Source organism: Vespa crabro, chromosome 14 (genome assembly GCF_910589235.1).
Source record: "Vespa crabro chromosome 14, iyVesCrab1.2, whole genome shotgun sequence".
NCBI lineage: Eukaryota > Metazoa > Arthropoda > Insecta > Hymenoptera > Vespidae > Vespa > Vespa crabro.
Window position 1 is genome coordinate 891708 of NC_060968.1, and position 25730 is coordinate 917437.

Below are 25730 nucleotides of genomic sequence, written 5' to 3' on the forward strand. Positions count from 1 at the left end.
CGAAGAGTTGGCAATAGTATGATAATGCGCATGCGCATAGTTATACTCTTACTATAGAGGAAGCCACATATGTATTTGAATACGAAACGATTTCTAGTAATTCTTATTTCAGCCGTTGGTCGAACGTATCCAATGCGTAAAAGCCAGCAGAAGATATCCACCAAATGCTAAGAGTCGTGCCGATGTGTCAGAAAAATTTCATGATTGCAGTACTGTATCATATATTGTATACAGCACTCTCGTGTATGACGTTCTATCGAGATGGTTCCGTCAAGTGGTGAGATATAATTATAGGAGCGGTGTTTTTCCAAGCCGATTGTAATGGTATGATAAAATATATCATTGCAAGGAAAGCTATCTTTCTATTTACGGATGTTTATAATTGGCATGTCTCACGGCTGTGAAAATGGAAGTAGAGAGCTCAGCAAAACGGGACGACGTTCAACGTTTAACAGATGATTCCGCAAAAGTTACTGAAGAAAATAAAGAGACTAATATTGAGAATACCGGTAGAGAATCGTCCTCGTATTTTATATCAGCTGAAAATGTAGAAGAAAAATTATTTGACGTGGAAAGTCGTAAGTTTTATACAAATTTCACATTTAGTGAACAAACACAGAAAAAGAATCTTACATTGAATGATAGTTCGAATAAGAGAAATATTTACAAAGAACATTCAGAAAATTTTTTCTTCTTAGATAATAAAGATTACGATGAGGAATGTAAGACTGATTCGATGGAAAAAAAGATAGAAGATACTAGTAATATTCAAACACCTCAACCTCCATTAGTATTTACAATTGACTTTGGTAATAACAAAGAAATTGACAAAGTCAAATATCAAAATTTGTTTGAGAGATACAATGCAAGACATAGACGAAATCTTTCTACATCTAAGGTGAATAACTTCGCACTTTGTTGTATTCTAATGATTACTAATAAACGATAATGATTGTATATTGAGTTCTATTGTAATTAATTTCTAGGTAGAAGTAAGTGGAAAAAAAGGAAGTGCATTAATGTCTCCCAACTTGGTACAAAAGCAGAAAATTCCTAGTACCCATTCTGAAGGTTATTTCAGCAGCGAAGATGATACAAAACGTAAAACTGATTCACTGACAGAAAAATTAAAACAATTAAGTAATTTTTTTCTTTTAATTAAAATTAAATCATTTGATTTCGATTCGATAAATTACATCATTGGCATGCTTCAGATATCATCAAATCTGTTTGTAGATAAAATCTGAATAAACAGAAATAAGTTATCACACCTACATTTTAGAATTTTACATCATAATTCTAAAAGATCTATTTTTATTGATTGCATTTCTATAAATATATGTATATTTCTGTTACTTATATATATAAGAATACTATAAATTTCAATTGGTATACTGTGTATTTGAAGCCCATATTAGTAAAGCATGACTCATCATGAAATCATCTTTACCTTGCTTTTTAGTATTCTTCACAAGTACATTCAATATGCCTTGAGTAATGCATGTCTATAAATATATTAACGGAATCATAATCATATTTGTGCATACTAAAGATATAAATTTTTTGTAAATTAATATAATATAATATAATTAACATTTATATATTTCTATTATATTAAAGGTACAAAATCCATACATAGAACGCATTCTCTCTCAAAAAAATCTGATATCGATTTCAAATTACGTGATGCTTCAAATAAACAAGAGTTAATGACAAGGTCTTGTGACGAACACACAGGAGATGCGAAAGTATCAAGGCAGAATCTTTCATTGGAACTTGATTACGCGTCGAAATCAAACACAAAAACATATTGGACATCTCAAAAATCAGCAACTATCAATGATTTAAGTCATATTGAAGCATGTAATTATGATGATGATTCAAATGAAAAATCATATACAAAGAATATAGAATATATCGCCAGTGACAATACATACGATAATGAAAATTATTTTGAGACATCTATGAATAGCTATTCCCAAAAAACGTCAAATATTAATTATACTTTAAACGATTATAATTTTGAAAATCCAATTCCAAAAGATATCAATTTGTCCAGCAGCGTTAGTTGTACTATGGATTTAAATATTAGCAACATAGAAGAAGATACAAATTTAGATGTATTTAATGTGAGTAACATTGATGTTGGTTCTGATGGAACAGTAAGTGAAGCTGGAACATACACCATTCATAAAGATTATACAGATGAAGAAAAAGCAAGGATGGATATTGATAAAGTTTTCAGTGTTGGCGTTTTAACGGAAGAAGAAAACAATGAATCTTATGTTCATAGTTTTAAGGTATGTAATTAAATAAGCTTATATAAAAAAAATTGCAATATATCCTAATGAGAATTTTTTCCATAGATGAGTATTTCACGGGATAATAACACATGGATATCGGAGTGGGCTACTCAAGTTGCAGAACATAATTCTTTACCACCAGCAATTGGTGGTCCTACTGGTCGTACTCCTCCTTTAAGTCCATCAAAGATACCATCTCCAATACATTCTAAAAGTCCAAGAATGGCACGTTATCGACATGTATGTATTTATAAGATTGTAGATAGAAAATTAATTCAAATATAAATATTTAAAATTTATACAGGAACCAAGCGATAACAATATGGATACAGAATCATATTTACGGATAAAGGAAAGAATAGATTTAATATCAAACCAACATAGCTTAATTGACTCGGGTGGTGAATCTGACGAGGACACAAGCAATAGTTATAATACACCACCACACAGCTCACAACGTACACCAGTACATAATTCTTTAGCAAGGCGTAGTAGTTTGTCTGAATCTTTATTCAGAAGAATTAATACCAATGATAATCGAAGAAGTGTTCGTAAATATTATAACTCAGATAAATCAAAGACTGAAGATGGTGGTACAGAACTATTAAAGAGTCCGTCCCGAACTTTAGCATCTCATTATTTGGGAAGGAGAAGTAGTTCCTTGGATAGGTAATTTAAATAATAAATTACTTACATGTGAATGTAGTAATCCTCTCATTAAAAAATATTCATATATTATTACAGAAAAGATTATACTTCCGATACTACAGAATCAAACACGTCCAGAAAAAATAGTATGAAATATTCTACCAAGGATGATGCCAAACATACCAATAGTCCTGTTTTAAATCGCCTAAGGCCATCTACACCAAAATTAACAAACAGTCCTATTGCATCTCGTAAAACATCATCAATGAAAATTATTAATTCGCCTATGTTAGAAAGAGCTAAACATTTGACGAAATCTATGCCACAAGCAAAAAATATAGGATATTTTACTTGCGTTGAAAATAGGTATTTATCATTATTACATATATTTTTGTACATTAGAATTTAATTTCTATAGATGTTCTAATATATGCTATACATTTTTAGTCCATATATGTTAAGAAAATCGAATAGTGCTACAAATTATCATGAAGGAGGTTCTGTTCATAATAAAGAAATTTGTATAAGTTCTGGGATACCACGAAATTTTCTTGAATTGCAACGGCAATTAAACATACAAAGATCATCAAGTAATGCTAGTATTGGAAATTTAAAATCTCAAGCCATACTATCTCGACATAGTAGCTTTAATAGTAGTGATATGGATAGAATTTCTACTAGGAATAGATTTCTTGTTGCTTCCGATAGTAGCAGTGAAACTGGAGAACAACAATCAAAATCTCCTATACATCCTATTTCTTCTGGGATTAAATTGAATAGAGCATTTAGCATAAGAAGAGCAAGGTATTGGCAAAATAATAAATTTCTTATAAACATATTTATATATACATTATTGAACGAAAAATCATTATCAACATTTTAATAAAACATAATTATAACATTTATAGATTAAATTGTGAATCTGATACAACACCAAATACGACGCCGGAAGAAAGACGTCGAAAAGCTCAGACTGATGTTAAAACTACAACATCAATAAATAAACAACAAAGTTATCAACGTGGGAGGACAAGTAGTGTTAGTGCTTTTAATAAAGATGCATTAAAAGCATCAGAACCCTCCAAATCTAGAACACCATCTATCTCCAGGAATGATGCTGGCAGAATAAGCATAAGAGCACCAAAAAGTTCTTATGTAAGTTTAAAAATTAAGAAATAGAATCTAAAAATAAACATCAAAATATAAAATATTATTATTATCTGCAGCATGCTTCTACTGGACAAAGAAGTGCACAGAAATCTAACAAAGAAACTAAAAATTCTGGCAGAAGTAATTCAACACTTACATCAAAAGAGGTAGAATTTCAAAATTGGAAAAGAAGAAAAAGTTATGATCCAATGAAAGCAGCTGCAGAAGGAAGAAAAAAGCTTGTTGATGGTTCGAAAAAACATCACAGTACTGAAGATAGCTCCGGAAAGTATGTATTTATTGCAAAAATCAATATTTTCAATTAAATTTATATCGATAGATTTTAACATAAATTTTTTTTAGTCATGATAATTCTGTGTTACGCTCAGCTAGTTTTCATGGAACTGGTGGTACTCTTTCATTAGCAAATGAGTGGTCTGATAATGAATTAAATTACTCTCAAGATGAAAATCAAGCACCTCCTCCGTGTAGCGTGCAATTGGTATGGAAATATATTTTCAAGCATTTTGAAAAAAAAATATATTTTATAATTCTTGTAATTCAATGTATTTTGAATTAATTTCTTTGAATTTATATAGGAAAGTGATAGCGATCTAGAAACTTCATCATATTTACAAACAACTCAAAATGTTGTCTCAGCAATGTCAGCACGTATGACAGGATATAATCCCTCGTTAGCAGATTCTGACAATGAAAGTGATGATGATACCAGTCAAAGTTTACATCAAAGTACGTCAAAAGTAACGCATCAACCTAGCGACACAGAAACAAGTGATGAACAACACGTTACACAACCCCCAATTTCTAATACTAAATATAATAGAGCATTTAGGTAAATATATAATATAATTTTTGTATATTAGATAAATTCTGTCAATATGTATTAACGTTATATATAGTTTACGTAGGGCAAGGCTAGAACCACAACCAACAAAATCAATGAATTCAAGTATGAATAAACCCAAAGTTGCACAGGAAACACGTGCAAAGTTAGAACATAACACTAGTATAAATAGAACTGATTCAGGACGTTTTAGCATGCGAGCTAATAGAATCTCAAGTGCTGTAAGTTTTAATCCCAACATTTATAAACCTTTGTAGTATGTATCTATGTGTGTGTGTTCATATTAATGAAACATATATTTTAGGGCCTTAAAGGTAAACCAAAGGAAACAAAGAAGCCTGTTACACCAAATGCAAGAGAAGTAGAAATGCAAAATTGGAAACGTCGTAAGAGTTATGATCCTATGAAAGCAGCACTAGAAGGACGAAAGAAAGCTAGTTTATCAAAGAAATGCACTAATTCCAATCTCTCACCAAGGTATAGTTTGAAATATTTTCTTTGTCATAAAAGGAAATATAAAAACGTTCATTTCATTGTCTTATTAATCATATAAGTAATCATTTCACTATGTTGGTAGGACTGATAGCGATCGATAATAAAAAGATAGAGATCGTCGATGCAAGCAAGTGGTACGATAAAAACTTGTTTGAATTTAATGAACTTATAGATTTTTTCAAGAGATATGATTATCTGGGATTGATGACTATTTTTACATACGACAAATTTCTCGAAAAAATCAATAAGTAATAATTCTGCTTCCTGATTCTGCTCGTTGTTTACATTCGTTGCATCCAGGAATCAAGAAGTGTTCATTGTACAAACTATCTGGGACGAATCTGTTAATAGAATTTTATTTGTTCACTATCGATTCCTGGTTAATTTAATAAGCACTAATTTTTTTCATAACATATTTATAATATCCATTGAGTGCTTTTACTTCATCAATATTATGTGTCAATCAATTGCAATAAGAAACTCAATAGGATGCACAACGCTGTAATTTCGTTTCACTTTGCCAAAATTTTAGTCATGTTAGAGCTTTTATGGTTGTGTGTGTGTGTGTGTGTGTGTGTGTGTGTTTGTGTGTGTGTTGGCGCGCGCTCGTGTGTGTGTATTTTTCAGTGAAATATCTATAAAGCAATAGATTGATATTCCTATTTATATGTAAAGTATAATATTTCGCTTTTATGACAAAAATTTGTTTCTTTAACAAACTAAATTTAAGAAAACGAATACTTATATTTAATAATTTATTTGGATTAACATTTTTATTAGTTTTTAATTATTTTCTTTCTTTTTTCAGTTCTGTATTAAACTTTGTTTTGCATTTGCCAGTGGCATTGAAAAGAAATTTTATGTTTTAAGCAGTATGAATAATTAAAGCTTCAATTCTTGTTTTATTCAAGGAATGATAAATTTACTTATTATGTATTATTTTTTAGCCATGTAGCTAGATCACAAAGTTTCCATGGTTCAATGGGTCTAGGCAGTGGAGACTGGAGTGATGAAGAATTAGCTATATCTGCAGATGAAGCTCCTCTTTACTAAATCAGGTAGCAACTGTCTCTAGGATTAAAATGTGCAACTATATCGAAAGTAAGATAAAATGAATTTTTATAGACCTTAATGTACATAATTAAACTAACAGAAGCTACTTTGCAAAAAATTTTATGCACTCGTAATCAGTTTCAGAAACGGGGAAAAAAGAAAGAGAAAAGAAAAAAAAATAAGCTGTAGCCAAACATTTTATATATTAAAAATTTGTATAGCCTGCAATATATGATATAGAGAGATCTTTTGTTTGATTCAATTATTTAAACTTTTTATTAGTATAAGCACTATAAGCAGATTAATTTTGTTTTCTTTTACATTGGAAAAGACTAAACAAATATTATGCAATACATATGTAGTATTTGAAACTTTGTGCTTATCACTATTATCTCTCTAAAAGATAATTATAAAACTAATTTATTGAATTAGTTTATCTATGATCTAATTTATTTTATAATAATTAAATAATTTGTAGTCTTCAGTATTTATATAATAATGTTATAATATAATGAATATATACACTTTTCTATGCTTGATATATTGACAAGAAGTTTCTAAGAAATTTTCATGACAAAATGCTCTCTATGTTATTGTATTACAGACGCAAATTTTTTTTAATTTATTCATTTATCGATATAATAACTATAACGGTGTATTTCATGTTAAATTATATACCATAAAAAGAAATTGAAAATTTTATAGTAAACCAATAATTTGCTTAGCTACATAATTACGAGTGCACATACAATACATATGTCGCTTAAACTATAACTATGCAATAAATTAAAAAAAAATTTTGTTTTGATAAAATGAATTATTTTTTTATTTAATAAAATGAATGTGATTATTATATGCTTTACAGTAATATAATAAGTATTGTAGTTTACTATTGATTTAATTAATTTACATGCTTTTTTCCATCTAAGCTATGTAAATAATAGTAAACCCATTAAATTGATCCTAAAAATTGAACATCTTTATATAGTTTGTTGAACGTTATGATCTGAAGATACAAAATTATAGCATTAGGTATAAGCTATTCATTGCGTATTTAATATCATTCAAATATCACTACATCTTCCAAAAGTTTTTTTATTGTTGTTTAGAAAATTCTATTACATGTTTGTTGTGCCTGTATTGCTCTATTACAAATTTAATAATAATTTTGCATCCTCTGAAAGATACATTTTGTCATACTTCAAAAGCGAATATAAAAGAATTATTGTATACTTAGCTTCCTTTGAATATTGTAAATTAATCAAAAATTAGTCTGATTACAATTACATTTTTATTGCACAATTTTATAAAAATCAAAAATTTTTCTTCCTCTTATTATCTATTATACACATATTATTGAGAATATATTGCAATGATAAAAATAAGAAGAAAAATATAGATCTTCTCTGTAATAATAACCTCTAAAGACAAATAATTATAATTACATCTTTTCCCAATTTTTCTTTTCTTTTATTATTTTTTCTTCTCTTTGTTGATAAAATACATAATATTATAAACAATATCTACTAAGAACTAAATATATAATTCAATGCAAAAAATATATTCATTTTCTAATAGATAAAATTAAAAATTCTAGTAGATTATTACAATTAAGTATCATTCATAACAACTTGAGGAAAGATAATTTTTATATCTTGCATTGAATTAAAAGAAAGGTGCTAACTAAACTAAATTGATTGCAACGGTCATCAAACGCGGCTATATAAATATAGTCAAAAAATTAAACATGAATTTATTATTAATAAATATTGATTACCTATTCATATAGAATTTAATCTTCTAAAGTTGGTACTGATATATTGTGAAAAAAATTAGCTTATTTTTTACTTGTGATATGAATTATACTCTCTGTATACTTTATATAGTACATTATATATAGACAATTGTATTAGGAACAAATTATTATAGTATATAAGCTCTTATATTATATGATAGTATATATATATTATAGGTTTTTATTTTTTAATTCCACATCAATGTTGACATGTTCTTCCTTGCAAATGTGAATGGGCTTCCAATGAGAAGATCATTGTATAACTATAAAACAAATATTTTGTTAATTCCGACAAAACTTAAAGAAGGACAATGTTTTTATTAGCTATGTCCTATAGCATCACTTTATGATCGCTGAAATATATATTTACTCGTGCTTTTCGATTTACAAGAACCAAAGTATGCTACAATTCGAATATTTGATAAATGATATCATTTATATCAATTTATATTAATTTATATTAACATTTAAAGAATTATGTTAAGTCAATTGCGTTAAAATATAAGTTATGATTTAAATTTTTATTTCTATATATAATAAATTAAAAATAATATTAATACCACCAATAAACCCTCCATTTACATAATATTAACATAAATGCAATTAATTCTACATTATGTATTTGATTATTCTTATTCATTTGCACACAATGACAACCAATATATTTTTATATATGCAGTGCCTAATATACGTTCAATTCTATTGTTAAAATAATTTTATAAAACATGTAGGTTGGTTCCTATTCTCATATTTGTTTTCTGTAATGTGTAGAAGAATAATAATATATTAAATAATAATGTATGTTAAAAACATCATAACCTAACGAATATATAGAGTGACGTGAAATTTTTGGTATAGTTTTTAACCTATCAACACAAAATCTGAAAAGAAGATATTTATTATAAATCTCAAATATTGCATTTTTAATAATATTAAAAAGTGGCGTATTTTCTATCTTTTTATTTATAATAAGTAAATATACATATATATTTAATATTAAATTGATAATGTTTATTTATTTATTGATTTCAATGCAATATTAAAATATATCATTCAAGAACATATATTACATTATAATACATATATGTATTATATATATATATATATATATAAACAATATTAAATTAATTAGTTTTATATATTTATTTATCTTATGTAGCTTTTCAATGAAAAAATTTAAGATTTTATTAAGGCTTATTAATACTTTATTAATACTTCGAAATTAAAGCACGCAGTACTCTATATAATTTACGAAGAAATGAATGAATTCTTGACAAGTTGGTAACCCTGATTGCATATGCGTTTTTAACCTCGTTATTTCAGTTAAGTTTTATTGTCACGTTTTTATTAAGTTATTATAAAATATGGTGCGAAAATTAAAATATCATGAGCAGAAATTATTAAAGAAAGTTGATTTTATTTCTTGGGAAGCGGATAATAATTTACATGAAGTTAAAGTTTTGAGACGTTTTAGAATTCAAAAAAGAAGTGATTATACAAAGTATATAAATTATTATTCTGTATAATATTTGAAACATTTAATCTAAAATATATGTTCAGTATGAGATTTGTAACTTGAATATTTTCATTTCATAGATATAACAAATTGTCACGTCAAATTCGAGAATTAGGAGAGAAAATTAAGGAGCTCGATCCTGATAATCCATTTCGCATAGAACAAAGTGCATTGTTATTGGAAAAATTATATATGATTGGTTTAATATCTACCAAATGGGATTTATCTCTTACACAAAGAGTATCTGCAAGTTCTTTTTGCAAAAGACGATTGCCGATTATCATGGTTCATAATAAAATGAGTGAAAATTTAAGAATGGCAACGCAATTAATCGAACAAGGACATGTCAGAGTGGGGACAGAAATAGTAAAAGATCCAGCGTTTTTAGTAACAAGGTAATAAACAAATTAACATATTAATGTAAGATATTAATATTATATAAATAGAAGACTGTTAATAAGAAAATAACTATGTTACTATTTCAGAAATCTTGAAGATTTTGTAACATGGGTCGATACTTCTGCTATTAAAAAGCATGTATTAGAATACAATGATGCTGTAAGTATTTCATAAAACATTAATGCACTTTTTTTATTTGATATATGTCATTTTTTTAATTTTATGTTATTTATTTTACAGAGAGATGACTTTGATATAGTGTAATTAAGTGCGGGAGATAAATGTTTCTATTCTTTGAAATAAATAAGTTATTTTTTCCATTCTAATGAAATGAATCATTTATATATACCTCAATTCAATAATATAGTTATATTTTTTTTTGTGAATTATTTTTAGAACGATATGGATTGTATGTATACATGTCATAACTATTTGCTTTAGTTTGTGTAAGATTTGTTACAGCAAGACTGATCTCAGAAGATAAAAGTGGACTAGTACTTTTATCTACCTTTTCATTTAAATTTGTATTTATATCTGTATTTTTTATATCTGGATTTATAACTTCTGTTTCTAATATGGTCTTGCAAGTATCCTCAACATAGGAGCTACATAATTTATTATGTATTATATATTATACATTTTTTATAAAAGTAAACATCAATATAAAAACATATTTACTTATTAAAAATAAAGAAACATCTTACCTAAGTGTTAATAAATTTTTAGCAATTTTTAGTACTTTCTTACGTCGATTCAATATAATATTTTTTAGTATATTAAGTTGGCCAATATAATCAGGTTTTTTGGTAAAATCAATTTCACATTTCATACTTTGAGAATCAAAGTACTTTGGTATTTCAAATGAATTCATTCGAGTTAACTGTTTACTTTGTATTTTTAAATTGTACAAACTTTTAAAATCTGTATAATGATTTCGCATTTTTTGACAATATTGTGTATTAGTATGTTTTGTAGTCTTATGGTGTTTAGAGTCTATAGAATAAATCTTAGGTAGAATTTTAGGTAGAGGTTTAAAGGTAGAATTTTTATGCTTTTTATTTGAAGTTTCTAATTTCTGCCTCTTCCAAGTATTCATCGTTAATTGTTCTGTATCTTTTAATATTCTATCTTCTATAATTTTGGGTTTAGTATGAATAAGATTTTCTGTATAATTATTAGATATACACATTTTTGTTGACTCTTTCATTGGACTTTTTTTATCTAATAATACATGTTTTTCTTGTAATGTAATATTACTTTTGTCATTGGTATTTAATACTAGTGAAGATAACTTATTTTTATAAGAAAAAAATTGAGGATTCTTCAATTTTTCATTATTTTTATTAATTATTTCTTGCTTCGGATTTTGCTTGTATTCGTTTAATAATGAATTACGATCTTTGGATTCTTCATTGAATGATTTACATTCGTTAATCGAAGACGCGCTACCCAAACTGTATATAGATTTTAAAACTAGTTTACAATCAGAACAAAAACTACCAAGTTTCTCTGAATTATTAGAACAATTATTACTTTCCATTGTACATAAAAAAAAAATTATACGTTTTTAAAATAGTACATATATTAATGTTTGTCAACGTTGGGGAGGAAACAACAGTGTATCCATCTGGTGTTAAATAAGAAGAATTAAAAATGAATATTTCACAAATGTAATATCAATAGATTTATGATTTACACATTGTATAATATTAAGTAATAAACTTGTATTGTTTAATAAACTATATCGAAAGTATGAAATAAATTTGAATTGAAATATAAATTTTAATTAATGAAGCTGAACATTTATTGAAAATTAATTTTTTTCATTATTACAATGTACAATCATAAAACATTTGATTTGATTTATGTTACTACATATGATATTTGCATTTCTATGTGATTGTGTTGAAAATATAGTAATTAGTCGACACTAAAGTTCTTCAAAAATTATCAATACTCATTGTTATAAAAAAAAAAGAAATATACCCATTCATATACATTCCGTTGTACAAAATCAAAGATTTAAATATTTTATACAAATAGAATAGATATTCATTATAATTACAAGTATTATTTCTGACACAATCATTCCTTTCAATATATTTCATTGTAGGGATTTATTTATGTCAAATAACAATTTGACAATAGTAAAGTTTAAACTAAAAGATCTACATATTTTGCATACTGCACACATATGCAACATAGATATTTATCAAAATCAAAATTAATTTGGCCACATTGTTGAAACAAAGATTGCGTGCTTAATGCATAGCCACTGGCTTATTTCCTTACAATGATAATTAGTATTTATTATGATACAAATGTTATAGTTAACATTTTTACAGTAAAATCGGCAGTCATTGCTGGTCTCTATGACACTGCTACCGCACTGCAGATCATTGCTATGTCATAGAGAGTATTTAGGGTATTTTGCTATATTTTATTTGTTTATGAATCATCCAAAATTTTTTATAACACTCTATGACAATGGCAATAAGCTGAATGGGAGTTTGTGTCGGCTCAGGTCCCCAAGTATCCCCCTTCCTTCTTCTACTATTTACAAAATTCTCACCTCACAATCTCTTCAAACACTGGCAATTGCATCTTGCACAAAATGTGTAGTTAATTTCATTATTAAGTTTGAATAATTTTGTATATCTTCTGAATTATGTATTGCTGCATATTTTGTCATTTAATAATGATGTCAATTATGAAGAAAAAATAAATATATGAAAATGGCATGTTCGTTTCATCGAAATATTGTATTTTTGAAAGCTAGAACATTCCCTCAGGAATAATTTCAAATGTTTGTAAATTTAGTTTTACTTCTTTAGATAGTATTTATTATTAATAAAAAAAAAAGATAATATATTATTATTATAAAAATATATATAAATGTCATTATTATTGTTATATACCAATGTTTTCACATATTTTTTTATAATTGCTACAAAAAATTTACATTACTATCTATTATTTCGTTGATTAATTGTGTCATTTATACACACTTTATCTATGTACTAAATCTATGTACTTTATGGTACATAGATTTTGTTACATATATATTGTAACAGTTAATCAAATTTTGTTCATCTTATATGAATTCCTTTCCTGACCATTACTACTCTTTTTATACATATTTTTGTACATACCCTACTCTATCGATTAACTCCAGTGAGATACTAAGCAGAAGAGCTACTTATTTAATTTAGAAAAGTGTAATAGAAATGTTAGAAAAAAAATTTTTTCCTGTTTTACTATAGTACATATAATAGTACGGATATATACGGATTTTTCCATAAATGGAAAATTATTTATACAGTGATTATCGTTTTCCATCGATAATTTTTGATAGACATAAATATTATTTCAATGTTAACAAAATATATGTAATACATTATATGCTAAGTATCTCGGTGATTAGGAATCGTACCTACATAAAGATATATGTTTCTCCAAGCTTTATGACGTATTGATCATAGAAATAAAATTTCTTTTTCACAATCCTTGGAGAACCGTCCAAGCAATTTATATACTCGTGCTTCTTTCTATGTCTCATTTACTTTATCAAGACCAATATCAAGACATTAATATAGTTGTAATAGAATACAAATTCCGACATAATATTTTATTATTATAGTGTCGGATATTTTTTTTTATTTTTTTTTTTATTTTTTTGTATTTTTTTTTTTTTTTAAATAATCACATAAGTGAAGCATGATAAATACAACATAAAACTTTGTATTCATAAATAATTGTTACTAATATATAAAGAATATCTAATATAATATACAGCAATAAAATAAACAAAATACGTAATTATACGTTCTATAGATTTAATAGTTCATATTAGTTCAAATGATTTAGTAAACTGACAAGTAACACGGTTTTAACTTTATTATTGTTGTAACGATTAAATAATAGTGCATTGAGTGCAGTTTTTATAGTTAATAGAATCTATGTATCAATTATAACTTTATGTCTGTATTATATACTATCACAAAATATGAATTAATTATTAGAGGAAAATATATATTTTACTATTCATCCCGTAAGATACTTTTACATATATTTTCAACTTTCATAATTAATGCTTTTTATAGTAACTGTGTGTTCATCTTTCAGTATATATTTATTCATAAATGTATTTTTATTGGTTTTGTAAGAAGATATAGTATAATTTAAACTTAATATCCGTGTCAGATGTCATTGAACCATTTACTAATCATATATCACTAGTAGCAATCACTACTAATATAATCAAAATTTACACCAAGAAATTTACATTACATTACTTATGTACAACGGTTATTAATTGAATATAATTAATGAGATTTGTATTAAAATGCGAATTTTAGTGTCGACTTCTTCTATATTAATATAAAACTTATTTGTTTTATAAAATTAATATTTTTAAATATGTGCATACCAATATAATAAAAGCTAAATAAAAGAATAGTAGAATAATTTTGCAGTAGTACGATGTTATGAGATTATTTTTATATTGTAACAAAACATTTCTATTGTTTTCTTTTTTCCCTAATTTTTATTTGGTTTAAGAAATTGTTTAATTCGAAAAATGTATCTAAGTTATAGTATCATTAATACCTTTACTCATTAAGTTTTAAGTTTAATGATACATTAACACAATGATTATGACACTATATGAATAGTGTGCTATTATAACAAGACATTAATATATTGCTTTTATATTAATGTAAGTAAAAATCTGTATAAAAATGGAAAGATTACTAAATAATGGACAATGAAATTTTCCCATGTTAATCCGTCCTAATTATAATAATAAAATGGCACAAGTTGTTTTATATTCACAAACAGTTTTACTTTTTTATTATGAAATTATGAGTAAAACTGTAACCTAGAAATATTGTAATGAGAACAATATGCATTACCTCTTTATGTAATGACAGTTGGCGCATCGCGTCCAGTATGCTGAGATAATTTACTTAAATCTAATGCAATGTTAACTAACGGTTTTAAAATTTGTTGAGCATCTTTTTCATAAACAGATGGATCATTTTCATAGCTATCAATATATAAACGAATCGTTGCTCCCGAACTTCCAGTTCCGGATAAACGATATATTATACGAGAACCATCTTCAAATAATATCCGTAGGCCCTAATTTATAAAATAATATAATAATAACAATAATAATAATAATAATAATAATAATAATAATAATAATAATAATAATAATAATAATATAATTAAAATAAATTTGTGAGACTATGAAAAGCTTAAATCTTACCTGTTTATTGGCTTGACTTCCATCAATAGGATCAGTATATGAGTAATTGTCTGCAAGTTTGACAGTATAAGTTTTATTTCCAGAGGATAATGTTGTACCAACAAATCCTGCTTTTTGAATTGCAGTTTCGACCTCCTGCATCACTTTATTTGCATTTTCTACTTCACAATTCTCATAGTCATATCTGAAAACATATGTATTACATAACAGCGGTATAAATAAGTCTCAAGTCATTATCTATTGCAACAGTACAATATATAATTTATACCTTGTAAAGAAATTGCGTCCATAACTTTTCCAATGATCTAATAATACGTCTTGAACAGATTTCCCAAGCTTTGCGATAACATTGAGCCATGCAAGACAAGCCCATATACCATCTTTTTCGCGTATATGATCAGAGCCTGTACCAAAGCTTTCTTCTCCACAAAGTGATAGACGACCAGCATCCATCAAATTTCCTAATAATTTATTTAATGAATTATTCTATAACATAGTATATGAAACATGCTATATAAAAGAATCTATTAATCATATGTACCAAAATACTTCCAACCAGTAGGTACTTCAAAACATGTAACTCCACCTTTAAGAGCTACTCTATCTACAGCAGCACCTGTTGGCATAGATCTTGCATAACCTTTAACGCCGGTCTTTTGAAAATAAGGAATTAATTTCAAATTAGCAGACAATACTGCTAATGAATCAGTAGGTGTTACAAAGAATGCATTTTTTCCTAGTATCTGTAACAATTTTGAAGTAGCAATTTCAATAAAAAAATTTGTTTACTTTATTTTATATAATTTGTTCAGATTCAATGTTATTACCATATTTCTATCTCCATCTCCATCAAAAGCAGCTCCAAAATCATTTTTAGGGTTATTTTTCATGGCGTTTACCAAATCTATTGCATAAGTTAAATTTGGATCAGGATGAAGTCCCCCAAAATCTTCTAATGGAGTTATATTAACAAGACTTGAATTATCCACACCTAATTCATCACTGAATATACGTTTTATATAAGGTCCCGTAACTAGAAGGTAATATTGATTATTCTATCATTGGTAAATATAAATTTCTATTTGAAAATTATATAAAATCTTGATAATACCTCCATTCATTCCATTAATAAGGACCTTGAAAGCTGGTCTTTGTTTGCTTCCTTGCAATAAACTTTTAATACTAGCAAAATCAAAAATGTTTTTCATAAGCTCTAAGTAATCATTTACAGAATCTATTATATCAATATCAAATGGTTTCCCGTCAACTTGAATAGAAACGTTTTGAATTTTATCAATATCTACGTTTATCTCAGGTATTATTTTATAACTTTTGAGCGTTTTAGTGATTTCATAAATTTCATTTGTTACTCCATCTGGGGCAGGTCCTCCATTTTCACAATTAAATTTTATTCCAAAATCAGCATTAGGACCACCAGGATTATGCGATGCCGTTAACACTATTCCTCCTTGTGTTTTGTATTTACGTATTATAGCAGATACAGCTGGTGTAGAAAGGATCCCATTTTGTCCAACTATTAACCTTCTTACCTAAAATAATAGATGTCATTGTCACATTACTCTTCATTTTCGCCAGCTAATGTTGCCAAGTATAACAGAAATAAAAATAATTAAGTAATAACCTAAGAAGATCGTATATGTATTACTTTTATCATAAATAAAATCAGGTTTTTTTAACTATAAACTATAAAGGCATGCAACGAGACAACTTAGATAATATAATTTCTACTAAGTTACATTTAAATATACATATAATAATACTAAAAATAAATGTGTTTTACTTGATAGACATACCCCATTGGCCGCAGTGATTCTAATAATCTTTTTAACAGCATCTTTCCCATAATAACGTCCATCACCACCAACAACAAGAGTACATCCGACACATTGGGAACCCAAAGCATCGAGTATCGCTTGGACAAAATTTTCAGTGTAATGTTCCTGTTGAAAAATTCGAACAGCTTTTCGAAGTCCAGACGTACCCGGCTTTTGGCCTTCGTACACTTTGGTCTCCACTGATAGACTGTTCACTGCGATGGACATGTTTTTTTTTTTTTAATATATTTAAAAGCAACTGAAAAGAAAATGAAGAAGTTTCTTTGAAAATTATTTAAAATAAAATAAAAATATGTGTATAGCCTCAAGACACAAGAAACTTCGCCAACGTCTGCTGGCAGACTAAATTCTACCGACGGTGCCTGACTTCGCTGCCAATGACATTCAAGGGCACGAATCAACCATCTTGAAAAATCGCGCCACCACTTAGAAACAGAACTAAAAACATATGTATCTCGGTATTTCTAAACAAGATAAAATGCATGTCTTATAGAACGCTTAAAAAAATAAAAAGAAATAAAAAAAAATGAAAGTAGATCAATAATTTTAATTAATTTTTGATCATTTCTTAACACTAATCAAACTCAAAGTAATAAAGAAATTATCAATGGAGATAAATCATTATTTCTTGTATTTACACAACACTGGATTTCATAATTTTTATTTGACTTTGATTATGACCGGTATACGATTAAATATCTGATATTTGACCCCTCTGTCATTCCGATAAATAAATAAATTGTTATGCGTTACTTTTGAATAGAAAATAGAGTTTTTGAAAAATATGAGGAAATGGTTTATTTTAATTTATAAAATATGTAATATTTTAATATTAATATATGATATGAAAATAAAAAAGGATCAATTCAAATGATCGGTTAAAAAAAAATTATTGAAAAATAAGAAGCGTTAAATCTTATGTATAATTAATATCTTCATAGATATAATCATGTTTCGAAAGTTTCATTTTGCATTATCGCATTTACGCTTCTAGAAAAGCCCAAGATCAAGTTAAAAAAAAAAAAAAATGTCGATGCTTACGCACGCATAAAGCAGTTCGTGGTAACCATCAATAAGCAAAATAAGAACACGAACAAAGCCGGGGAAGAGGGCGTATATATTATATCAAGGATCCCTGATATAAGTTCGGGTTTACAAAACGGATACATAGCTATCTCGAATACAGTTTTCCAATAGACTTTGTAGTGAAAACATGTGCTTTAAATATCATAGTGGTGTTCTGTTCCTTTTTTTTTTTCTTTTTAAAAAGAATTGATATAATTAAAATTATTGTGCATAATTATTTATAAGTATTTTAAGATCTTATTAATTCATATTTTATTTTAAGAAATACGTAGAAAAAAATATTTATGAGATCCTGTTTAATTATCATGTGTAGCTGAATTTAAAAACGTACGTTATACAATGATTTTTTTTTGTTAGTTTGTTTTTTTTCACGATAATATGTATAATGCATTCAATTAGATTTAGATTGCATGCTATTATTATTACTATAATAATACTTAGTTTGTTTATTGCTAGGATAAAATTATGTATATGTCTACTGATTATTGGAAAGGTAGAAATACATACCATGATAGCGGATCGGAAAGTACACCATTACTTTCTTCAGATTCTCATTGTAGTCATGGATCAGTTATATTTCAAAATTCTGAAATAAGTGATTTAGAATTTCAGTACGTAGACAATTCAAATAGATATTAAAATACATTAGATGTAATCTAATATATTATGTGCTTTCCAATCTATTATGTAATTTATTATGTAATTTCTTTTCATTTATTAACAAGCATTTATATGTTTTAAAGACATGATAGTATAGAAGCTGACAGCTTAAATTCAATGGCTACTATTTTTCCAAAAAGATTACTTCCTGTTTTACAAGATAATACATCTACACCAGCAGATATATGTCAATGCTACGGAATACATAACTGTAGCTCGGTAAGAATATCAAAGTATTAGGAAACTAGTATGTGAACGATTTTAGCATTCTTATTTGATTCTATGTTACTATATTAGATAAGGAACAAAAGATATGATGAGAGTAATGAGCAATCATTGTCGAAGGAATATAATATAGAATATCTATCAAGCAACTTAACAATACGACATGAGAGTATCGAGATTTCAAATAAAGATATTAAGCCAAAACAAAGTTCTTTAGTCACAATGTAAGTAACATTTATGAGTACATAAAAAAGAAAAAAGATAATTTTTTACTTCCATGTAAAGATAAATTATAAGAGATATATGAGTATTTATACATTTCAAAAAAAATAGGAAAGGATGAATGATATATTCAGAGTAAAGTTTGCATCAGAAATCATTTCATTTTTTACATGTTATAGACGCTGATAAAGGCGCGATATCTTGTTGCTCAGTAATATTTATATTCGAAATGGAGATACAAAAATATAATCTGAAAATATTGATTGTGATTGATGATAAATATCGGCAAAAATATCCATAGTTCTAATTTTCTTGATTTATTAACGAGCTTCCCGCTCTTTTGTAGTTCAAAGTTCAGAGAAGTTATCAAACGATTTGTATTTATTTCTTTTTTATTTATTTCAAATAATCATAGATTCAAATAATAATTCGTTATAATTAAATTGAATTTTCCCATCTCTTGTCAATTGATACAGAAATGTTACGAAAATACATACACATATATATATATATATATATATATATATATATATATATATATATATATATATATGCAAAAAAGAAAAAAAATCGAAGTTCAAAAACACGTTATAAGTTTATTCAGGAAGCATAGAATAATTATGCGTGTGTTTCATAATTTTATCTAAAGGGTTATCTCTCTGTGCTAAAGCCATATAATTGACAAACTTCGTCTTTTAAAATCGCTTTTACTTGTAAACGTTATCCTAATTGGGTCATCGCAAAACGTGTCATTGCTAACTAATCAAATAAGCTCATAAATTTTAAACATTTTCTCTCTCTCTCTCTCCCCCTCTCTCTCTTTCGCTCTCTCTCTTTCTATAAGAAACTAATTTCACGAAGATATTTTACTCTTAAAGATCATAGATTTCTTAACGAACACGATTACTACATTTTTATTCAACATTTTACAATTACAATTTGAACTTACCGCATTATGGTCATTGTTTGAACGATGATTTTAAACGAACAACGGTCGTCGACCTTCGTACGAGTTGTCGTGAACGCGTGTATGATGATGAATCTTGCATCCACGCCCAACACATGAAGAACCTGATCGATGAGAAAAATAATCGAACGTAATATAACAACGACAATGATAACGACAACGACAACGACAATGATGACGACAATGACGATGATAACGACGAATTTCGTTCATGAATAAGAGACGAGTTTTTATCAAAACGACGCCATGAATATACGAGAAAATAAATAACGTTCTTTCGAACGTCTATTAAACTGTTCTTTATAATTTTAACAATGTTCTCTAATAAAGACGACAATAAAAACAGTCTTTTTTCGGCTGGTTGTACCAGGAGCCGGTGTCCGACCGGTTTGCATGCAGCAAACGTTCTCTCTGCTTGCGTTCACCTTCGTATCGAAAGGGTTAGTGCTCTTTCTGTGTCTGTCTGTTGCCCGGGCGACAGACGAACTTCTCTCTCCCCTTCTATCCCTTCCTCCCACCTTCCCTACTACCTAACCTCACCTCACCACCCTCTGTCGGCAGACGAAGACGGGTCAATGCCCTTAGCACCGTCGAACCTTCCTACCAGGCATTTTCAGTATGCGCTTGTATCTAAGAGGTGTGTCCTATGTTCAATGATATTTTATAGACTTTTTTTTTTAAATCTTTTTCAGGACCTTTACAAGATATGTCTTTCTTTCGAATAAAATATATTCGAATTAATTATTATTTCTAATATGTCCTCTTTTTTCTTTTTCTTCATTCTACCTTCATTATTCTTCAAATTTGTATTTGTCGAATTAATTTTGATCATGTTTGAGGATTGTTAATTAATACTATTCCGACTAATTAAGAGATAAGACTGTATCTATCAAGAGACTATTTCTAAATGTATTTTTAGAACTTTGAATATTTTCTAGCTCAACCAATCGTATTTTATCGAGAGGGGAAAAGCTCTTGGAGTATTGATCTATTTTTTGTTTCCTTTTTGTTCCTTTTTTTTTTGTTTTCACGATCAGAAAATAAATGCTTTGACTTTTATTTGGCAGGTCGATAATTATATTATTACATGATTTATTTCGCATTGAGACAGATTTAATATACAAGGTAGTCCGATAATTATTATCAACTAAAATATTTATTTCTGTTATGATAATTAGAATAAATTTCTTTAATAGAATTTTAATAGAATAGAAGAGAGAATAATATTACGATAATAATAAATTTTGTTTAACGAAATATTCTCTAACTTTTCACGATTTTATATGTTCAAGGTTGCAAGATTAGGTTAAATCATATATAAGTTTCAATATCAATTGACTTTTATTAATGATTATTATAAAATTATCTCTAAATCCAAAATATATTAGATATTAAAAAATTTACTAGAATAAATTTTACTTAAAAAAAACTTATTTACAATATAATCAAATAATTATCAGATACCCCCTATGTAACTTTAACGTAGCGATATGTTAAAATTATTATCTCACCCATATATGTGAAGAATATTTGTTTCCCTGAAATATCCTTGCTTATTAAAGTTTAATCCAAAGTTCAAAATTGTGAAACCGAACTTCAAATCTTTAGCATTATCATTATTTAGCATTATCATTTTCTAAAATAATCATCTCTTCACGTTTATTTTTAGTTTCTCAATATGGAATACGATATTGGGCTCATCTTTGCTTACTATGCCATGGGGTATTCAAATGGCGGGTTTCTTTCCTGGAATTATTCTTGTATTAGCAATGGGTGCTTTGTGTCTTTACACTGCTTATCGTTTAATAGTTGTACACCAATACCATGGTGAGCTAATAACGAAAGTAAAAAGAGAAACAATTTTTTTTCATGACAATAGCCTAATTGTTACTTTTTTAAAGGTTCACGAGAGAACATCGAAGTTGTACAATTAAGTCGAATATATCTTAACAAATGGGTAGAATACATAGCAAGGATCTTTAGTATTTCAGTTTTGTTAGGTGCAATGATAGCCTATTGGATATTGATGTCTAATTTTTTATATAATTCAGTTAATTTTTTTTATGGTAAGATTATGCAATGTCCAGAATGTATTTCACTTTGTATTAGAAAGATAATTATAACTAATTCAAATTTACATTACATTTTAGATAATGTCATGGGACTGCCTACGTATTCTATAACTGATAATAATACAGATATTGCAGAAAGTACATATTTATTTCGAATTAAGAAGTTTACTTCCTAGTAAAGATAATGTTAGTTACGTAAAGAGAGTCACAATGAAACATTTCAATATAATTTCGTATCATAGTTAAACAATCGTATCTATGTCAAATTTACGATTTGTGTTTAGAAAATATTAATTCGAAATATTAACTGCTTTAACATACGCCTGTTTGTTCAATATGCTTGTTCGTTTAATATCTGTGTTTCTCTTTATGTTTCATAGTTATCCATATTTATAAGAATCATCAATGTTAATTAATTGTAATTTATTACACTTTTTTAAAATAAAAAATATATCATCTTATTTACAGTTTTGTGTACAAGAAAAGAAATGTATAATGGCAGTGATATAATAATGGCACAAGAACGCACATTTGATGCTTTAGGTCCAGCATGGGATTTGCACAAAACAGTACCTGCATTTTTAGCTATAATAATATTTCCGCTACTTAACTTCAATAGCACCACATTTTTCACGAAATTCAATTCCCTTGGTAACACAACAATATTATTTTAAAAATGAATAACATTTTTGTTAATATTATTTATAAATAATTCATTTCATATACATATATTCTATATTTTTCAGGAACAGTATCGATTATATATATAATTATATTTGTTTTAATAAAATCTGCGTCATGGGGGATACATATGGATAAAGCAATGTGGGAAATTAGTTGGGTATTGAAACCTACATTTCCAGCATTGTCTGGTATGCTAGCATTATCATTTTTCATTCACAATATTATAATTACTATAATGCAAAGTAATTGTGATCAATCTAAAAATGTAAGTAAATTTATATATATATATATATATATATATAAATAATACTTGTATAAATGAAAAGGTTTATAAAATTGTTTTCAAATTGTAGGGTAGAGACTTAACGATAGCATATGGTCTCGTTACAATAACCTACATTATAGTAGGTGTATCATTTTTTTTGTGTTTTCCTCTTGCCAAATCATGTATTCAAGATGTAAGTAATTATATTATACTTAATTATAAAAAGTAATTATATTATAATTAATTATATAATATAATTAAAAATTTTAAGTTAATGAATTTATATACTTTGTCTTTTTTACAGAACTTATTAAATAATTTTAAAGAATGGGATGCTTTAACAATAGTTGCTCGTATAGTATTATTATTTCAACTATTAACTGTTTACCCATTACTCACATACATGTTAAGAATTCAATTGATTTCATCAGTATGTAAGACATCTACCATATATAGCACATTAATAACCAATTTTATTTTGATTTCGATCTGTATATTATTTGCTACATTTTTACCATACATTGGAACTGTCATAAGATATACCGGTGCTTTAAGTGGCTTAATTTATGTATTTACTTTACCATGTTTACTTCATTTATCTTTTTTGCGAAAGCAAGGAAAGTTGACTACAATTTCAACAATTGTACATTTAATTATACCAATTATTGGTATATTAAACCTTATAGCTCAATTTTTTATAGTTGATCATTGATATTAGATGTAATGCTTTGACAAAATCATTATTATAAATTCATATTTAATTTTATATAATAAAATGCATAAATTTTGTTAGAGATATTTAAATGTCTTGTACGTTTGTTATTATTATTATTATTATTTTAATTAATATTATTGTAATTTAGCAACAAATAGAGAAAACTTCTCTGAAATACACATTTGTATCTCATTTTGTACTTTTTGCAATTATAAATATTTAATAGTATGATAATCAATATACGTCCAGCAATTACATAGATAAATATAATTTATTTAATATAGAAAATAAATTGTATTACCTATTTTATTCTGAAGTTTGCATTTTTATTTTTTGTATAACCACACAGTATCAACACCTTCGCCAATGGTTGCAATTGGATTTGTATTCGGAAGAGGAAATCTACAGACTATTATTACAGAATCTTTTTGTAATTCTGTATTAAATTTTTGTTCAATATCTTCCATCTGTAAAAGTGATTTGATATTGTATACAAATATATGAAGTTAAATAAAATAAAATAAAAAATAATACCATTTGTTCAACCCCAAATAAAATCACATTATTATAATTTTGTAAATTACACTTCCATAAATTTCTTCTAAAGAATCGAGTCCGAGATGACAGACCATTTGTAAAAGCTGTTAGTCTAGAATACCATACAAGCCATGGATTTAGTTCTATACCATATGACTTAAAACCAGCTTTTGCTGCTGCTAAAACCTATTTAAAAAAACAACATTTTTAATTGTTAAAGATCGTTCTTTTGTTCTTTCATATTTAAGTAATATTTTATGACTTACAATACGTCCATCTCCACTCCCAAGATCAATCAATGAACCTGAACGTCCTTTTAGAGCTTGTAAAACGTTCTGTATTTGTTGATTCGTGGCTGGTACATAAGGTAAACAGATCTTGCGAAATGCTGGACTCACAAAAGGTATACATACTATGCTAATAGCTGTTGCCAATCCTCCTAGTGACAAATCATTATTAAAAAGGCTATTATCAAACTAAAATAAAAAGGATACATGTAAAATTAAACATTAATTATATACCTGTTACTGCTATAAGACTAATTCCAAGTTTTGTTAACCTTGGTTTATTATCAATATTATTTGATGTTTCGGTGAAGTACTCCATTTTATATGAAATTATATATAATATATACATATATAATAATTAATTAAAATATATTAATTATCATCTTATGTCAATGAACAACATTACTTATTATTCTATGATTATAGTATAGAGGTTATGTTTATAACAAAGCATGCTACTTGTATGTTCCTCGTTTTATAATCTATTCGAGTCTGCTTATTCTATCATATCGTCATAACGCGTCTGCGCAGTTGTATGTCATAAATAGGTTAGAAAATTTGGCAATCTAATGTTAGTACCTTTGTTAGGGTAATATTGTATTTATAGTATATAGTAGGTTGGCAATATGAATAGTAGTATATCTTTATATTTACTTGGA

The 25730-nt window shown here is 26.9% G+C and overlaps 5 protein-coding genes across 9 annotated transcripts; 3 read left to right on the plus strand and 2 right to left on the minus strand.

Moving 5' to 3' along the window:
- The first annotated feature begins 105 nt into the window (after positions 1 to 105).
- On the plus strand, positions 106 to 9154 carry LOC124429232. Of its 2 annotated transcripts, XM_046974244.1 has the most exons (16): positions 106 to 578; positions 699 to 898; positions 987 to 1140; positions 1621 to 2300; positions 2367 to 2543; positions 2608 to 2972; positions 3048 to 3317; positions 3399 to 3755; positions 3860 to 4106; positions 4178 to 4389; positions 4464 to 4602; positions 4700 to 4953; positions 5021 to 5186; positions 5270 to 5442; positions 5543 to 5594; positions 6408 to 9154. In XM_046974244.1, exons 1-15 carry the CDS (start codon positions 407 to 409, stop codon positions 5559 to 5561), a joined length of 3585 nt encoding a protein of 1194 aa, XP_046830200.1. In that variant the 5' UTR covers positions 106 to 406; the 3' UTR covers positions 5562 to 5594; positions 6408 to 9154. The 2 variants fall into 2 exon arrangements, with proteins under 2 accessions (XP_046830200.1, XP_046830199.1); XM_046974243.1 differs by lacking the exon at positions 5543 to 5594 and having other exon boundaries at positions 107 to 578; positions 6408 to 7330.
- Positions 9155 to 9497: 343 nt separating this feature from the next.
- On the plus strand, positions 9498 to 10549 carry LOC124429237 (U3 small nucleolar ribonucleoprotein protein IMP3). The gene is made up of 4 exons (XM_046974253.1): positions 9498 to 9809; positions 9905 to 10219; positions 10310 to 10382; positions 10464 to 10549. The coding sequence occupies exons 1-4, from the start codon at positions 9673 to 9675 to the stop codon at positions 10485 to 10487; spliced, it is 549 nt and encodes a 182-aa protein (XP_046830209.1). The 5' UTR covers positions 9498 to 9672; the 3' UTR covers positions 10488 to 10549.
- Positions 10550 to 11545: 996 nt separating this feature from the next.
- Positions 11546 to 20632, minus strand: LOC124429234 (phosphoglucomutase). Its single transcript, XM_046974248.1, has 9 exons — positions 20494 to 20632; positions 18945 to 19023; positions 17310 to 17589; positions 16607 to 17045; positions 16323 to 16528; positions 16037 to 16238; positions 15764 to 15956; positions 15496 to 15679; positions 11546 to 15365 (listed from the first exon to the last, which is right to left on the minus strand). The coding sequence occupies exons 3-9, from the start codon at positions 17556 to 17558 to the stop codon at positions 15141 to 15143; spliced, it is 1698 nt and encodes a 565-aa protein (XP_046830204.1). The 5' UTR covers positions 17559 to 17589; positions 18945 to 19023; positions 20494 to 20632; the 3' UTR covers positions 11546 to 15140.
- On the plus strand, positions 18436 to 24563 carry LOC124429233 (sodium-coupled neutral amino acid transporter 9-like). 3 transcript variants are annotated; one of them, XM_046974246.1, is made up of 11 exons: positions 18436 to 18764; positions 18879 to 19048; positions 19181 to 19316; positions 19395 to 19546; positions 22181 to 22338; positions 22413 to 22577; positions 22662 to 22721; positions 23052 to 23234; positions 23330 to 23532; positions 23621 to 23725; positions 23837 to 24563. In XM_046974246.1, exons 2-11 carry the CDS (start codon positions 18903 to 18905, stop codon positions 24242 to 24244), a joined length of 1716 nt encoding a protein of 571 aa, XP_046830202.1. In that variant the 5' UTR covers positions 18436 to 18764; positions 18879 to 18902; the 3' UTR covers positions 24245 to 24563. The 3 variants fall into 3 exon arrangements, with proteins under 3 accessions (XP_046830202.1, XP_046830201.1, XP_046830203.1); XM_046974245.1 differs by having other exon boundaries at positions 18894 to 19048; XM_046974247.1 differs by lacking the exons at positions 18436 to 18764; positions 18879 to 19048; positions 19181 to 19316; positions 19395 to 19546 and adding an exon at positions 20826 to 21148.
- Positions 22111 to 25561, minus strand: LOC124429236 (ATP synthase subunit C lysine N-methyltransferase). Of its 2 annotated transcripts, XM_046974250.1 has the most exons (5): positions 25306 to 25561; positions 25051 to 25223; positions 24782 to 24970; positions 24549 to 24714; positions 22111 to 22257 (listed from the first exon to the last, which is right to left on the minus strand). In XM_046974250.1, exons 1-4 carry the CDS (start codon positions 25418 to 25420, stop codon positions 24574 to 24576), a joined length of 618 nt encoding a protein of 205 aa, XP_046830206.1. In that variant the 5' UTR covers positions 25421 to 25561; the 3' UTR covers positions 22111 to 22257; positions 24549 to 24573. The 2 variants fall into 2 exon arrangements, with proteins under 2 accessions (XP_046830206.1, XP_046830208.1); XM_046974252.1 differs by lacking the exon at positions 22111 to 22257 and having other exon boundaries at positions 24445 to 24714.
- Between the last annotated feature and the right edge of the window lie 169 nt (positions 25562 to 25730).